The sequence below is a fragment of the Scheffersomyces xylosifermentans genome (genome assembly GCF_036884685.1).
Source record: "Scheffersomyces xylosifermentans strain CBS 12540 chromosome Unknown RJT20scaffold_4, whole genome shotgun sequence".
NCBI classification, from domain to species: Eukaryota; Fungi; Ascomycota; class Pichiomycetes; order Serinales; family Debaryomycetaceae; genus Scheffersomyces; species Scheffersomyces xylosifermentans.
The window spans coordinates 826172-843939 of NW_027042942.1; the positions used below are offsets into that span (position 1 = coordinate 826172).

The following is a 17768-nucleotide window of genomic DNA, read 5'->3' on the forward strand; positions in this document are numbered from 1 at the left end:
GACTTCACAAATTCAATGCATAGAATGTTGCATGGGTTGTTTCTAGAAGCTTATTGTTAACAGAGAGATGAAGATAAAGATAAGAAATGGAATAACATTGGAGCTCGTATCTAAGATGAATTAAATGGAATTATGAAATGCATCCTAGCAATTATTAACTTTTATGTTAGATAGTATTGTCTAAGCAATGTTCTCCTCTGCCGCTTTGGTTCAATTTGCAACGATTCTAAAAAAATGGGTGCAAACGTACAAAAAGTGAAGAGAACGTTCATTATTTGCAATGTATGTTTAATTATCTTTAACTTTATGATGATCCGTAGTTTTTTTAGTTTACTTAAGGTTTTGTTTGCGTTGCTTTGAAACTGGCAGCTTTGTTTTCACGTATTTCGAAAAATGTGTGTACTAGGATGATCTTGTTAAATATGTATATATAAAGTAATATAGAATTGAAACCTTTACAAGTTACCCCTGTGTACATTATGAATAACCTCGTTCACATTACGGCCTAAAGTTATGTTTATAGCCGTGTCATTTTGCCCATCTTACCTGGTCCCAATCCGTCCTTTTTATAACCTGCTTCTTCAAAAGACATGAATTAGGCACCAATAACTTGGCTTGGCTAAAATACTGATGCCAGATTTGCCAAATCTGTTTTAACCTTTAAGAGTCCAATGACAAGGGCAATACGATTGAAACTATAATATTCGAGAAGAGCTGGATCAGCAGTTGGACTTCACCAACTTTAACGTAGTTTTCTATCCAGTTCAACATATTCACGCTTCTCCGCCACAGACATACATCCACTTGGTAAGACGAAAGCTTCGTTCTCTGTGCGAGAACTCAACGCAATTATGAAAAAGATGCAAAAGTATAAAAAGGTTCTGAATGTTCCCGTTCCAGTCCCAGGCTGATTTGCCTTTAATGCCGCAGTCATAGGATTTTCTATCTTTGGGAGAAGAAAACCAATAAGGATATTGAATTTGGCATATTTGAGAGCATTAAATATTCAGTGAGTTTAATCATATATATGCGTAGTTATATAGTATCTAGTTGAATTAAGGTACGTATACAGTTCACTTTTAATGAATTTATGATTTATTATGTTTAATGGAATCTTACCAATGTAGAATCCTTGTAAAGTGTCCGCACACACTGACCTCCAGCCTCTGCTAGATAAAAGGAAGCTAAAAGACCTACTATAAGGTATCACTAGGCTATGGGATCCATTTCTGCCTTTTTGTCTTCACTGATGGCATTTAGAATCATACTAATATAATATACCGGGGCTCCTGAACCCTCTTCTTCTTCGTACTCAGTGTTGTAGAGCCACCGCATCGAAATTGGTTGGACCCCCCTACGTGTAGTGAAGTACTACGCCGAGTGATGCTATAAATTATCATCATCAATGCATTCAGAGTTGTTGTAACATGTACAAAGGCTGTTTGTCAACCAGCTACTGTTACTTTCACTGGTATACCACCGCTACGTTCACGCATTTTTCAGCTTCTGATCGCCTTGCCCTAGAAGTAATTGCAAGAGAAGAGTAGCCATATTTTGTCTCGAACTTCCCTGGCTGAAGCAATGATCTTATATGCTTAAATATTTTCCGGGTGTCTTAAAGAGGGTACATTCAAACGTGCGGTCCTCTCCTGTAGATTCAAAGTGGTTAAAGTGTACTTCAAACGCTCTTTCTTGATTCTGAGGATTTGAAGACGAGCCAACTTCTTTTCGTCTACATTCTTTGCCTTGGATATTCTACTCAAAGGAACGTCACCCAATGAGTCTCGCTTGGAACTCGACAATCTTACAGATTGCAATTCATATCTGTTCTGTAGTTTTGTGTGTTTTCTATGGAGCACTTGAAGTGATTTGTCTATTCTGCTCATGAGAGAATTAACTTGTGGTTCGACCTCAATTTGAAAGTTCTGTTTGGCATTATTGAGGTCTGATTCGGGAATAAGTCCAAATACTCTTTTTGTTAGCAAGACGTTTTTTATTCTGGGAATGTCCTGGGTTGTTTGGTTGAGTATATTAAGCGAGTCATCGAGAAGATTGACAGATTCTCTGAGGGAAGCAATGCAATTAGCCAAGCTGTTGTAAGGTAGTGATGTCATTATTAGAAAGAGGAAGTTATTATTAGTTGAAGTTAGCTTTGCCGTGAAAGTGGGAGTAAGCCTGAAAGTCGAAGTAATTTTATAACGTTTGGTTACAGATTCTCTCTGAAAGTTGGTTATTGGTAGTAGAATTCTAGTAAATTAAACCTAGTTATTCTATGTCAGAATTACAAAACAATAAGATGTTGTTTTCAATGGCTGTAAATGTACTAAAATGAATAGTAACTCAACACAATAGAAGTTTTGAATGGCTGTTAATGTACTATAGTGAATAGTAACTCAACACAACGGAAATTGATACAGACTGTGAATTATTTCGATAAAAGATTTCGTTTAACTTCCTAGAATGAGTGATGACTAAGTTTATAACATTAAACGTGCTATTCAGGAACTTGACAATGCCTAAGATGTCACCTTTAAACTAATCTAGTTCTAATCATGAAGTAAAAGTAATTGATAAAAATGTCACCTCCCAATGTTTACAAAAGTCGTTATTACAGTGAAAATGTCGTGTTGTCTTGGAGGTTTAGGTCGCGCGTTGTTTGATAAAGAATGTCGTTAAAGTCATAACGTGTGAGAGGCTCTGGATGTCGTATTTGATGTATAGTAGTGTTGCATTTTGCATCCGATTATTCAAGTGTTTCCCTAGGTAGTATAGTAAACGACCTATACTTCACCGTTTGGTTTATGTGAAAGTGAATATTTAAGAAGGTGATGCTAGGTTAAAGTTAGAAAATGCCGTATTACTTGTTTGAAAGGGAACAGGGAGTTAATAAAATGTTGAAAGTGTGTTCTTCTATATTACTCCGTTTATTAAATGTTCGGTAATTGCGTCAATTCGCTTATCGCCTATTCTTAGACTTCATGATTATGGATCTCTTAAATTTAAACATTTCTCACAAATTAGAATAGTTCAAGCACATTAATTCAACAAGAATTAAGCCACTGGTCGAGGAAGTACATGGCTAGCGAGTCTCTACCCACCAAGCCACAAATACAGGGCAAAACCACAGAAACTCACAAACAAGAAACTAAATGCACTAGCACACCTCATTTACCACCATGAACGGGATGGACCATACACCCCATTTCATTCATTGTAATTATCCCCTCTTATCTCCCAGTAGCTACAAAGTATGTCCTTATTACATTGAATTCAACTTCATTGCACACTACAAGCTATACACGATCTTGTGTCAAATGGGCTTTGCGTAGTACTATGCAACCGTATATGATGATAGGGCTAGAGCTCTTCGGTTTACGAAATGCACGATACGGAAACATACTTGTCTTACACATATCATGATACTACACAGAACATTACACCACGCAGAACATTACACCACACAGAACATTACAACTACACACACACACTACACAATACACACGACATATACAATATACTGTACCATAACAACAACAGTAAATATGTATCGCATCACCTCTGCGACATCTCACCACTCCGTATTTCGGTGATAACATACACTTTCATGGCAATTTACATATTCATCAGAAACGAGACAGATCAAGAAGACAAATCAAGGAAACAGTCTACCATATTGTGACCAGAAGACACAATAAGAAAGGATCGTATAGTTTAAAAACCACCGAAGGTGATATTTATACATCATTTTTGGGGCATTCAATTTAGCTCAGTTACCTCATCTTTCTTGTGTTGCACTTTAAACATATATCTTTAAGTTGCATAGTACTGTAGAAGAAAGAACCCAAAAATGAATCAATATTTTTAACCAATAATGAAGAGAACCAATAAGAACCCTCATCAACACCTCGAAACCCATGCCAGAAACAAGCAACAGAACACAGTACACAGAACACACTACATATCTACCCAGAACGCATGGAACCTTCATTCATTCATTGATTCATTGATGTTGTTGTACAAATAGAATGCACAGAACGCATAGAACACATAGAAGTAGGAACACGCAACTATATCCTATATACCATATCCTACATACCACATTTCATAACCATACACCTTCATCTTGGTATACTCTACTCCACTCTCTACTCCTCCTCAATCCTCTACTGTAGACTCAAACTCCACTCCACTTCACTCCACTTCATTCCACACACACCATGAGAATTAGAATTAGACACTCTCTCCCTGGAATAACCTCAGTTGTCTTCTCTTTCCATGTCTTTCTCCTCTATTCTCCTCTATTCTCCTCTATTCACCTCTATTCTCCTCTATTCTATCCTATCGTACTCTCTGTTTCCTACATTCCCTTCACGTACTACGTTCTCTATATTGCCTTCATTACCTTCATTTACTTCATTTCCTCCATTCACTACATTTCCACACATCTCCTACTTCTCCCTTCTTTACCTCCTCGCTGTAGCATTCTCTACCGTCTCCCATTCTCGTCTAACACTGTAACATAACACCGTCCCACACACCATCCCACACACCGTCCCACCAGCACAGCACACAGCAACACCGCACCCCATAAACTCATAAACTCATAATCTCCATTACCGCAGTAAATCCACAACCACAAATAAACCCACACCGCAGTACGCACTCTCTTCACAGGAAAAGAAAAAAAAAACAAATCCTCACAAAATCACAATAAAAAAACACCCTTAACAAATATTACGGTACCAGGAACAAAAACTACAATTAAGGAACAGATATTTCAACCAGTTGTTTAGACCAATCCCCAGTTGTTAGACCCCATCAAGCCGTTTTAATAAACCCAAACGGGATATTCTAGAATCTGGAACTCACCAGCTTCTACTTTATCAACCCAGAATTCTAACCGCCTTGGTCTATCAATCGGCGTGTTTCCTTTGAATCTCATTCATCCTCGTCGTTTATCGTATCACCAGTGGTCTGTTTCTACCCCTAGAGGGACCGTTTCACCAACACATCAATAGCGGCCCTCCATCTACATGGCCAAACAGCGTTAAACCCCCTATCCGCTGCCGAATCTCACCATCATCAAATCAGACACGTCACCATGACTGATATCCCCTTACTGTTAGATGTGTCCCAGCCGTTTCCCTCCAGCCAAGCTTCAGATTACCCCAGCAATCGGCCCGCCAGCCCCAACTCAAACTCCTATGGTTCTGCCAATAAGGAGTCAAGTGGAGGCCGCAAACGGTCCAATTCTCAATCCCAAGTCATATCCATGCCAAATTCGGCTTCCTCTACAATATCTGCTGCTCCTGGTTCTAATAGTACATCTACATCGTCTTCATCGCTGTTAGCAAGACAGCGGGAAAACCCACGTAAAAGAAACCAAGTCCAGTACTATGTTACATTAGTTCCCTTGAACGAAACGTTCACCAAGAAGCATTTGCCAGTCGCAACATTCCCAGAAACAACCAAATTAGGTAGACCAACAGGCACCAAACACAAACCAGACGTAGCCAACGGATATTTCGATTCCAGAGTGTTGAGTCGTAATCATGCTCAAATCTACATCGATCCCAATAACGGGAAGCTCATGCTACAAGATTTGGGCTCTTCAAATGGAACATACCTCAACGATTTAAGGTTAACTCATGATCCTGTAGAAATAAAAATGGGAGACGTGGTCTGTTTGGGCTTTAATGTCCAGGCTGAGTCAACTCATAAGCAAATTAGTTTAAAGATCGATAACATCAGTGTTATTCCCAATTCTTCCAATTCAGGTGCTGGCTACATCAAGAACTCCGATTTGCATACGACTAACCTCTTCTTAAACAGAAATGAGGCCATGGATACACCTGAATTCAAACATTTGACCTTCATCGAAGACATATTCAGACAAGTCACCACCAATGAGAAGAACAGAAAATCTTCTAAGAATCATAAGAGAGCACCAGAGGATTTAACCTTTGATAATGCATTGTTTGGTGACATCAACCCAAATGTGGAAGGCAACTTACTCGGCTTATATTCCTCTACAAATTCAGGAATCTACAACAACTCTCAAATAACTAATACAACAACACTCGAGAGCATTGTTAATATCTTGGTCTCCAGTTTGGCAAGAGTCAAACAACAGAATAACACTCTCAACACATTGGAACAATTCTTCACTAATTACCTGTCACGCCTTAACGAAATTAACTCACAGTACTTGGAACAGCAGTTCAAAAAGAGTCTCTCATCTATTCAGAACGATTTGAAGAAAGAAAAGCAGAGCCACCAAAAACTTAAAGAAAGACACAAGTTGTTCGAGGAGGAAAGCACCAGAAAGATTGACACAGTACAGAAGAAATTCAAGTCGGCCGAAAAGGAGAGAGAAATCTTGAATAAGACGGTCCAGGACTACATTAAGAAGCAGGAGTATCTCAACGAAGTAGTAGAGAAGGAGAGAGCTACTGTGAGAGAGCTAGAAGCACAAAGAGAGAGGGAAAGACAGGAGCGTAATCGTGAACAGCAAGAAGCCAAACAGAAGATCTTAGACTTGCAGGCGAAATTCACTGCCGCTAAGAAGCAATCCAGTCATGAATACAAAACATCATCAACTTCTTCTTTTGCTGATGATATTCTAATCGCAAATGACACTGATGATGAGAATAGCGGTGAAGAGAATATATCAGGTTTATCAAATAACACAGAAGAACTCAGGAATGGTTCATCGCCACGCGAGAAGGAATTTGCGTTCTTGAACAGCAGAGCGCTTATCAGTAACAGTGATGTCAATAACTCAGCTGCAAGGTCTAGAACACCCGATCTCAATAGTGCACAATCTGAACAAGATAGTCTTCAAGACTTCTTACTTGAGAATGCGAAGCCGATGATAGTAATTCACTCCAACGGGATAGGTAGCAGAGAACTCGTGATGAACGGCTCAGCCAGCTCAACTGGATTTAGCAACGGCAGCGTACGCAATTCAATACTATCGCACACAAGCGAGTTGACGCCTCCAATATCAGACAGTGAAGATGTCAATGGCAATGTCAATAACCTTAATAATAGTCTCAATAATAATGTTCATAGACTTGCACCCCAGGAGGGAGCCGGAGAACCACTCGAAAACACGTCGGAAACGGAGACTGTGATTTCGAGTGATGATTCTTTGCAAATTAAGGGCACTTCGTCAAGTAATGAGGAAAGGGAAAAGGAGAGATTAGCTACAGAGGCCAAGAATAGAACCCATACGATAGTAATTGCAGTGTCGGCCATGTTGTTGGGCTACATGATAAGAAGAGTAACTAATTAAGAGGGAGAACTCCAGTTAGCAAGAAGAAAACTAAAAAGCAGAGGATCACTGAAGCTTCTTTGAAACGGTTCTATCTGTCGATGAGTAGAGCTCAAAGATTGCAGAAGGCTAACATCTAATCTTAATATATTAGTACTGAAGAATAAAGACTACAGTATTACCATATTGTTTTATAGTTCCTTTACTTATACTAATTATACGATCCCTTTCATGAGAGAATAATATTGCATGTAGTATTCGACAATCCTTGTTATATATATATACCAAGTATAATATGTAATATTCAATGTGCCTATGGATATACAACACATATATATGTATATATCATACCAATATACCGATGTATATATTTAATATAATATCACAACAACATTTCAATGGTTCTAACACCTGATTTCTTCAAACCAAAGATGCCTACGGAAAATCCACACACACACATACACTCACACATATATATATATGACCATACAATTTATACTTATCACATTAACTATTCTCTATGGCTATACTGCACCATTATATGCACAACCAGAAACCAATACCGCTTATCTAATCAAAGCCTCCATAGTTAACGGAACTTTGCAGATACTCACATTAACGTGTATTTCTTGTAAGTCTTCTTTACCAAGATGAAGACAGTTATACGTTGTAGCGGGTATTATAATAGTCGAAGAAGCAGAATAACCGAGGAAGAAGGTTATTGAACACTATTTCTTGTCAAAATGTCGGGTTTACAAGAGAATATTGTCTCTGTTCTAAAGGACCCTTCAGTCCTTAACTATTTAAAGCACTTGATTCAATATAATCAGCAGACGAAACACAACGAACAAACGCCAGAAAACCAACTTTACACCAACACAATGGAGCTCTTCGCGTTTGGAAACTATTCGCATTATATAAAGTACAAGCCCCAATTTGTGGAGTTACAAACAGAACCCGAATTGCTCTTGAAACTCGTTCGATTGACTATCATTTCCATAGTAAACGAACATGAAAAGCTTCTTGTTGATGTAGACGCAATTTTAGAAGATAAAGAATACGGTTTAGGGCAAGCGCTTATTGAATTGGATACAGATAATAAAGGAGTAGAGCTTGTTTTGGAAGACGTATTGATTTCTATGGTTGACGACAATATAGCAGATGTTAAGATTGACGATGAAAATAGAAAATTGGTTATCAATCGAGGTAACGTATTAAGAGACTCATACACTCCAGCGTTGTACAGATTAAAGGTCCTCAAGGAAGAGGATATTCCAAGAAGGAATTTGGCCAGAGCGGGCGAGATTTTGAGGAATTGGCATGATACGAAGTTGGCACCAGTCCAAGTAGAGTTTGACGAATTGCAAAAGCCCAGGACTCCATCTAGCGGGACCACCGCAGAGAGTGAAAACATTGATTCTAAAGAGGGAAACAACAGAAAGAGGAAGACACCGGACCAGACGTGAATTCTAGAATGGCAAAAGGCAACTCTTGGGACTACTTCAATAATAGAAGGATCGAAAGTACCAGCCAGCACTCATTGATATGAACTAGCATACTTCACAAGTTCCAATCATCTGGGAGCAATTCACATGAAGGTTGATAAGAGTACTTCTTGCTCAATATTGATTTTGTAGGTTTGTTTGCTTGAATAAATCGAAAAACATCAAAAGGACGTCAAAAGCACTTCAATTCGTTTGCTAACTAGTTTCATTCGTTGCAATGAAACAAACTTTATGGAAAATTCCCAAATTACGTCGGAAAATAGCACACCTACAGAACCTACGATTCATTTTAATCGTTATACTTGATTGAAAAAGAATAAAGAGTACGAATAATAGTAAAATAAATAAGAAATACTTGGTAGTATTGTAAGTGAAATATGCGTTGAATTCTTATCGGGATAACGTTGAAAGTACAACACTGGTATGCTTGAAATCATTCAGTAAGCATTCCAGCAGCCGATCGTTGTAGAATTCCATTCGATGACTTTCACCTGCCGTGAGCGAATGGTCATCTATTCTCGTTCATTTAGGCCTTCCAGACCTTGGAAAGGAGGCCAGCAAAGCCACCTTCCTTGGACTCGATCTCGTAAACACCGTAAGCGGCGACACCGGTTCCGAATGTTAACAAGTACATGGCATAGCTGTGGTAAGCTCCGTAGACTCTTGCTGGGATATAATCAATGATACAGGCTTGGAAACCGGCGTAACAGTGGTATAATAACAAGGCGCTCATGGATGAGTCAATGACGGTGGAAGTACCGGTGATGAAAGGAGCCAACACCAAAGGAACCAAGCCGATGGAGACGATTCTCTCGGAAGTCCAATGCAAGGAACCTTCGAGCTTGTGTGGCTTTGGAGGGATGTATGCATCGTTGACGGTGCCGACGATGTAACCTGGAGGTTGAGGGATGGTTTTGATGCCACGGATTAATGCTGGTCTGAAGAGAGCAGTTCTGGAGGTGTTAAGACCTACACGAGTAGACAAAGACAACATGATGTAGTGAAATTTGGGGGTTTATGAGTGGTTTTCTGGATGTCACGAAGTAACAGGGAGTAGGAGTAGGAGTAGGACTCGATATGGCTTTGATGAACTTGAGGTTATTAGCACTTGCGATGATAATCAATGACTTGCTGGTCTGTTGGAACTTGACTATACTGTTTCAACTATGATTTATTGTAGTTTTTGCAGTAAACTCAGTAAACTCAGTAATTTTCCGTGTAATAACAGAAAGTTTATGGATAAAGAAACCAGTAACCAAGGGGAAATGAAAATGAAAATGAATTGTAATGTAATCTAATACAATAATTCGATTCAATAAGTTAATTCACAAGGTGATTCAAAGCTGGTTCAATTGATAGTAATATGATCCCGATGTATATATTCCTTATATATATCACTCAATCAGTCACTATTCAACACTATTCAGTACGATTCGTTACTAATTAGACGCTATGGAAAAGAAAAACAACCAAAAGACAGAAAGACTGTCATACAACGAGTTAATTCTTTGCTGGTTCTCACTGTTCTTTGTATGGTTCTTTTTTCTGGTGCCCCGGACTTTCACGCTTACTTTAGTGAGCTGTGATTGGATGGGAGTGTGCAGGGAGCCTACAACAATGCAGTGGTAGAGTGAGACATTTGAAGGTGTGGGTGGGTAGAGGAGGTAGAGAGAGACATTTGACAGGGAGGAGCGGGAGAATGGGAGAGGAGACACAGAGGAGACGCTATTTGGTGAGGAATGGAGGGTGAGGGTGTTTTCTGTTGTTGAGGATGTTTTGTTTGTAGATGTTTTATGGAGAGAGTGTTTAGTACGGTGATTGTAATTAGTTTCTAGAGAGTTTTCTATATGGAGACAGAGTTCAGTATGGTGATTGTAATTAATTTACAGAGGATATTTTTGTATGGAGAGGATGTTTTGAATGTAGATGTTTTGTATGGAGATAGTGATTAGCTTGTAGAGTATGATTTGTATGTAGAGAGTGTCCAGTATGTAGAGAATGCTTTATTTGTACAGACAGCTCACAACCCGAGACCATTGACTATGAAGACTCTTGATGCATGCAGATGTCGTCTTCTACCAGAAGCTCTCTCTACAGTGCACGGTACGCTACGGCACGGATCAGAACGGGTTGAAGAACTTATGAGTGCGACATTTTCTTCACTCCAGCGGATTTCGCTGTGCAGTAGTAAATGAGCTTTTTTTTTTGCAGTCGTTTTCGGATTAAACATCAAATGAATATAAATTATGACGTAAAGACAGTATAAGTAATGACGAGGTTTATCAGTTCACATTGTAGCTCATAATCTAAAGAAATATTTACATAGAAGAGGAAAGTGAAGTTTTTTTTTTAAAAAAAAAGAGTAAAAAAAAAATTAAAGAAGAAGTAAATATAAAGGGTCCTCCGCCGAGGGAGTCTTCAAGAAGATATCATATCCTTTTTATGTCTTGGACGAAAACCGCTTTTCACGCCAGATAAGTATAGCTTTGTAATTGAGAGTTAACTGAGGTGAACGGCCACAGCTGTTCAAATAAAAGTGTTAAATACCTAACAACAAATCGGCATTCAGATTTTAAAGAAAGTGAACAGGTAGTTGCACAATGAGATACCAGTCTTCATCATCTTTCACAATGGGCACACTTACTTATAACCCTGATGAAGTTACAGGCCTTCCTATAATAATACTTCTCTACAATTTTATGCTGTACAATCTTTTTGGAAAATACCCAACTATTGCATACCCTTCTCTTCCTATGTACATGGTGCTTACATTCTACTAACACATCTCTCTATCTACACTATCTATGAGGCTTCTCAAAGCTTCCCTTTCCCAACTTACTCCACATCCTCATCTTCAAACTCCTCTATCTCAGGAATCCTAGTTGGGCTACCAAACCTCTCAAGCAACGGCTTCTCTATTATCCCTAATGGTCCTCTATTATATATGATCTTACTAAACCGGTTGATCACACTGTCGTACCATCCTAAAGCCTGGTTGTCGAATACTGTCAACTCATCCCTCAATTTTTCACACCTATGCTTGGCTCTCATATCTTTCAAGCCATCGTACATCACAACAAGGTTATTCAATACATTGAATAACAAATTCGATGTCCTCGACGAATTGTTATGGTCAAAGTATAATTTTTCAACAATGTCCTCGCTCCATGCTACTGCGTTTTTCTTGTATCCCTTAGCCCACATGATTTCACTAACATGCGCCTTGATTTCATAGATTCTCATTTGCAAGTTGTCATCTTCACAGTTGAACAATGGATAATTAACTTGTGAATGCTCACCAGATGCAATCTTGTGCTCCATGTTTGTCAATTTTTTCATGTTAGCAAGATATATATTCAACGCTTTCTGGAGCATTTCATTCTTCTCTTTCTTCGGAACTGAATCCGAAGAGCTTGTCTTAGCCATAGTGAATGCAAGGTCATTAAGACAGTTCAACAACTCGTCAGTGACCTTAGAATCGTCTTTTAATAAATAGTTCTCGTCCAAGTCTATTGAATTGAACGTCAAAGTCAACATATCAATTGCCCTTTGTAAGTAGGCCACTTTTGTCTGTGCATCGGAAAACACTTTGGTCAACAAACGGCAACATTGTGACAATCTTTCGGCATCACCCAACTTGTAGAAGATTTCATCATCATCTATAATTGTTTGTAACACATGCATAGAAGCTGTTAACTGGCCTTTCGCCAATAGAGCCTTGGCGTATCTCATTACTATGTCAATGTAGAAGTTAGCAAAGTCGTTTGATTTCTTATACACTAACGTCTTTGAATCGAGAAGAGGCACCTCGTATCGATTTTCATCACTTTCTTCGTCAAAATCCAACTCTGGGTTCTCTTGCTTGGCCAATTCTATCAACAATCTCCGGTAGTGTTTCACAGCGTACCTAGGACTCTTCAATACATCGTCTTTGTTAATGGCCTTTACGGCGTTAATCTGGTCCTGAAACCTCAATTCAAATGGGATATGCTGTCTTTCATCGGCATCGTGGTACATGAAGTACAACAGCCCGAGGGATACTAGCAATCCTCCGATATACGCTCCTGCTACGAGATTAATGATGAATCCGTAATTCTTCACAGCGCCAAGCTGACCAGCAGAGAGTTGGAATGATCTCGCTCCAAACACCGTTTTTTGCGCTGAAAATCGGCCCAAACCACGGGACACAGATCTATGCCATATATACCCATTTCTGGCTGGATACCTCCACATATTCCCTACTTTATACTACAATATCTCGACAAAGACTCTATCAAACTCCATAAAGAAACTGTTGCAATTTTTCTTTTTCGTTAGTGAATTTGTGAGTGCGACTGTGAAAAATTACCATCACGAAGTTGTTTATGGTAGAAAAGAGTAAGTTGGCGAATTAGAGATATTAACGGGAGAAAATTGGGGATATTGTAGATGAAATGAACACGACGTCGGCAGAAGATGAAAATGTGCGAAGAAAGGGACAAGAAAGGAGTAATATTGACCGAAATACTATGCCTTGGATACATAAATTCATTACAAATTGGTTAGTAACTGACCCTGCTGTTATAGAGAAATACGAAAAGGAACCCGATAGAGTATATAGAAACGATAGTAATGATAGCTATAATAGGAACGATAACATTACACCGATAAGGACTAGGGTACGACATAGCCAGAAAAGGAATTATCAGGTGCAAAAACATGATAATATACCCTATGTTTATCTCTTTGGAGGAAGATGGAGAGCAGTGAAGAAGAGACCAATGAATATTATGACTACCATATTGATAATAGTACCAGCGGTTCTTTTCTGGGTATTTGAAGCGAAATGGGTGTGGAGACATGTGAGTCCAGCGTTGACGATAATTTTCAGCTACTTTTGGCTTCTTACCATATCATTCTTTATTACTGCCGGTGTATCAGACCCTGGTATATTACCCAGAAATATCCATTTGCCCTCTTCGATAAGAGGTTCGGGGATTAACCATGCTCCAGATGAGTATTTCAATACCGTTACTATACCCTATCATTCTAGTGAAAATGGTGTCACGGTAAAGTACTGCTCAACTTGTCATATATGGAGGCCTCCAAGGGCAAGCCATTGCTCTGTCTGCAATTGTTGTGTTGCCATACATGATCACCATTGTATATGGTTAAACAATTGCGTAGGCTGGCGAAACTACAAATACTTCTTATGGTTTCTTGCCACTGCAGTCATCACTTGTTTGTTAGTAATCATTATTTCATTTATTGAAGTTTTTCATTATAGACTAGTCACAGATCTGGTGATACAGACTTCCAGCCAGTCAATTAGGGATCACCCTATCAGCTTGCTACTTGTTATCTACGGCTGCTTGGCCGTCATTTACCCTAGTTTGTTGTTGATGCTTCATTTATTTTTAACAGCTAACAACCTCACTACAAGAGAATACCTAAACTATATCTATGGACATAGTAAGAAGGATCCAAACCGGTTCATTAATGTGTTTGATACGCATTCAATCGTTCAAAATCTTTACATGAACTGGATAGGCAGAACTCCAGGCTATACATTGGTTAAACAATCCGATATTTACCAACCGGGAGATGTGCGTTTCCAGAGAATCGAGCCTTTACAATCGTACCAGAAGTGAAACCCATTAAGTGATCTTCATGCGGAGTTTAAAGGTATTGTCTATACATATGCACTTTGTATGGCATTCTATTGAATATGGCCGATCGGGAAAATTATGCCATAGTAAAGAAGATTGTCAATATGGATTAAGATCAGACATGCATATAATTAGGAGAATATAGCATTTTTTTACCCTGCTAACATACTACAACGTCCGGCATTGATTTTTACTATTCAAAGACAATCCTAATTTTGATGTAACTATAACTAATAATGATTTAAAGACAAATTAATGCATAACAATAATACACTTTACAGGAAACCAGCCTAATAATTAGTAGGGTAGGTACTATCCGTATACCAATTTACTTCGATATAAATCCTTCTTCCTTCAGATTTTTTCTAGTATATCCAGCGTACCACTAGATTTAAGTATCTTAATACCCCCGTATGTATCTCCCCAGACCTCAAACTACCCTTTCACCTACAAACCCTCCACATCACCCATATCACCCATACCATCCAACCACCGATCCAAAGAATGTCGTTTGCAGCCACCAAAGAAGCAATCACTAAATGTCTCCTCTACAAGGCGCTAAATATAATAAACACGACATTTTATATGTCATAATTTACTTATTTGCATTTTACAGACAATTAATATAACTCTTTACTTCAGTTTCTTCTTGACTAAAAGACTTAATTTCGTTGTTATTTCAGAGATTTACTGTCGAACCACAAGAATACACTAAATCGATAAGAATCGATTTTTTTCAGCATTTTGCTTCATCTTATTTGCCCTTCTTAATACAAAGTTTGATTTGTATCGCTTTTAATACTATAATTCACATAGTTCCCATCTAACACATGTTCTTCATATGACCCGGCCGAACTTGAACGTTTTCACAATCGATCCGATGGAGTCGCCACGACTGTTTCATCATCGAGAAGATGGACTCCTCGATATCGTTCAAACAGAACCAACATCACCTGTTCTTCTAGAAGAATCCATTCTATCAAGCAATATCTTGTCTTCAACTCCTACAAGAGAAGTCCGGAGAGCAGTGACCACATATACAGCATTCAACGTTCCAGCAGAACATACTAATATATTCTATTTGCCAAGACGAGTATTCAGATGGATCTATTCCATCTCTCTTGTTATTCTTATGATGATAACTGTTGCCTTCATAGCCGTGACCCCAATTGATGTTATTGTCCAGACGTCAGGAACGTCTTTTTCAGGCGTTAAGCTTTTCATAGTCATTGCAGTGTGTGTGGTATTCATAGTGTTGACTTTGTTCCTTTACTTTCTGCGTATTTTCCAGTATAGAGTCGCCATGAATGACATTCCCACCAAATCGGTGTATATTCCAATCGAGTCAGATATGCCCAAAGAAGTGTACGGAACTATCGAGAAGAAGTTGCAAGAATGTGTTGGTGAAATAAAAGTCAAGGCTGGCCCTTTGTACAACCCCGAAATTATCAACAACCCCGGTGTTGCTCCACCAGAATACATCCAGAAACGAAACAGAGATAAGGGTAGCAATGGCGAAGGAACACTCTTACCGCCAGACTCCAATTATGAGGATGTAATTCGTAGTTTAGGTGATAAGTTTCGCCACGATAGCAAAGTATTTACGCAAGTGGACTTGCCACCAGACTTATCTTTCCGTGAGATCATTATTTACCTCTCGGAGATTTTCATGAGAGACACCACCAATATACCCAAAGATCGGTTACCAAACTTACCTCGTATAATACAGCTTTATGAGAAATTCAGATTCGGTCCAAACCTCATAAAAGAGGGAGATTTATTTGAATTTATGGTTGAATTTGATAAGTTGGGTCAGATTTGCCAGAGTAACTACGAAAATAGATTACCGAAGTCTAGGAGGATCAGTCGTAATCGACTGAACCGAACGCTCGATGATATATTTAGTCAATCTATAAACCATTCGGATATTATCAACCATACAGACATGCCTTACTATCAGGACGACGTGTTTCCAGAATCAGAGGAAGAAAATGGCCTTATTGAATACGAAGATGACAGCGAATCTTCAGTTGCTCAATTTTATCATCAGCAACCACTTAATCAGTACTATAATCGTGTCTCCGAGGATAATGAATCTTCAATATCTGTTGTTCAGCCATCAAAAACTTTAGAGTCCGCATTCGATCCCATGGCATCTAGCGCTTCATCCATACAAAGACATAATAATAGCGTAAGCAGTACGAAGCTGGTAATTCGTAACAGGTTGGCTTTAGGTAATAGAAATGTCTCGTTTGAGGGAGATACTAATATGACAGCAGGCGCCGATACTACGTCTTTGGCAGACAAAAGGTATAGTGGTTATGTGACAGACTCAGAAGACGATGCAGGTGATTTTTATCAGTTCCGCAGGAAACCACGATCTGAATCTAGGATCGGGGCTGTTTCTTTCTCCAGTCTGAAGTCCCCTGAAAAGAGATCGCCGCTGAGACGGTCTCCTGTCAGATGATTCTCTGGAAAGGTGGTAGATTCAAAGAAACGAACCATAATATACAACAATAATAATGCATTCATGATTTACACTTTAGATGTCTCTCATAGCGTAGAACATATGGACACTTTGCCAAGAGCCCCCTCTCGTCCACTAATCTTTTGCAATTGCCTTTGTGTGCTATTAATTCTGTCGTGGCTTTACTATACCATCATGGATGAAGTAGTATACCACTGTTCCATCGTCGTTGACTATTCCAATTGTTATTCTTTTTGGTCGCTTTTCTTCCAAAATTGCAATGCCTGTGAACCATTCATTGATCTCCTTGACCAGAATGCTCGAATTCAGCACCAACGACCTAGGAATTACCCATTCCGGCTGGTCTTCTTCGTCATTGGAGTCAAGCTTAGATGGGGGTAGCCCTATTACAGCTTTGAGACCATTGTTAATATCATGAATTTTCACCTTTGTCCAAAAATTATAATGGATAAGATTCGTCTGTACCTGATTTGCGAGCGATTCTACAGATGCCATACCTGTCAAATAGCCATCTACGAGACTACTCCACCTTCTTCAATAGGAACCATCTTCTAGAAAAGGCTGAAAAATCCATCGCTCTGGCGCATGCATGGATTCTCGCTGACGTAAGGATTGACATAATCGTTGATAATTTTATTATATGCGAAACAAGCCAGTCGTATGAGCACGACAAGATTGTGTGATTTAATTTGGGGCACATTTAGGGCGACAGATGAGCATTGATTTGGGAATGACACTGCACGAAATTAAAGCACTAAGTTTTCCCGAGGACTGTGGTAGGTATGCGGGCCCTTGACAAGGTAGCATGATTCACATTTTGTGATCTGGCCATCTCCTTTGGGCGGGACCAA

General features: G+C 39.0%; 8 protein-coding genes across 8 annotated transcripts; 4 read left to right on the forward strand and 4 right to left on the reverse strand. All coding sequences in view use genetic code 12, as the record gives it.

The window, feature by feature from the left end:
• Positions 1–1595: 1595 nt before the first annotated feature.
• SPC19 (Spc19p) lies at positions 1596–2114 on the reverse strand (the record flags this gene model as incomplete). The annotated part of the gene is made up of 1 exon (XM_064921586.1): positions 1596–2114. One exon carries the CDS (start codon positions 2112–2114, stop codon positions 1596–1598), a length of 519 nt encoding a protein of 172 aa, XP_064774349.1.
• A 2520-nt stretch (positions 2115–4634) lies between these two features.
• RJT20DRAFT_128115 (uncharacterized protein) lies at positions 4635–7539 on the forward strand. The gene has a single exon (XM_064917188.1). The coding sequence runs from the start codon at positions 5102–5104 to the stop codon at positions 7295–7297; it is 2196 nt and encodes a 731-aa protein (XP_064774350.1). The 5' UTR covers positions 4635–5101; the 3' UTR covers positions 7298–7539.
• Positions 7540–7871: 332 nt separating this feature from the next.
• On the forward strand, positions 7872–9063 carry RJT20DRAFT_128116 (uncharacterized protein). The gene has a single exon (XM_064917189.1). The coding sequence runs from the start codon at positions 8020–8022 to the stop codon at positions 8740–8742; it is 723 nt and encodes a 240-aa protein (XP_064774351.1). The 5' UTR covers positions 7872–8019; the 3' UTR covers positions 8743–9063.
• On the reverse strand, positions 9026–10004 carry RJT20DRAFT_43363 (succinate dehydrogenase membrane anchor subunit). The gene has a single exon (XM_064920129.1). The coding sequence runs from the start codon at positions 9773–9775 to the stop codon at positions 9308–9310; it is 468 nt and encodes a 155-aa protein (XP_064774352.1). The 5' UTR covers positions 9776–10004; the 3' UTR covers positions 9026–9307.
• Positions 10005–11506: 1502 nt separating this feature from the next.
• RJT20DRAFT_128118 (uncharacterized protein) lies at positions 11507–13108 on the reverse strand. Its single transcript, XM_064917190.1, has one exon. The coding sequence runs from the start codon at positions 13012–13014 to the stop codon at positions 11617–11619; it is 1398 nt and encodes a 465-aa protein (XP_064774353.1). The 5' UTR covers positions 13015–13108; the 3' UTR covers positions 11507–11616.
• A 50-nt stretch (positions 13109–13158) lies between these two features.
• On the forward strand, positions 13159–14703 carry RJT20DRAFT_128119 (palmitoyltransferase). The gene has a single exon (XM_064917191.1). The coding sequence runs from the start codon at positions 13215–13217 to the stop codon at positions 14409–14411; it is 1197 nt and encodes a 398-aa protein (XP_064774354.1). The 5' UTR covers positions 13159–13214; the 3' UTR covers positions 14412–14703.
• A 606-nt stretch (positions 14704–15309) lies between these two features.
• Positions 15310–16896, forward strand: RJT20DRAFT_96280 (uncharacterized protein; the record flags this gene model as incomplete). The annotated part of the gene is made up of 1 exon (XM_064921624.1): positions 15310–16896. One exon carries the CDS (start codon positions 15310–15312, stop codon positions 16894–16896), a length of 1587 nt encoding a protein of 528 aa, XP_064774355.1.
• Positions 16897–16978: 82 nt separating this feature from the next.
• On the reverse strand, positions 16979–17747 carry SEN15 (Sen15p). Its single transcript, XM_064920131.1, has one exon. The coding sequence runs from the start codon at positions 17410–17412 to the stop codon at positions 17062–17064; it is 351 nt and encodes a 116-aa protein (XP_064774356.1). The 5' UTR covers positions 17413–17747; the 3' UTR covers positions 16979–17061.
• Positions 17748–17768: the final 21 nt, after the last annotated feature.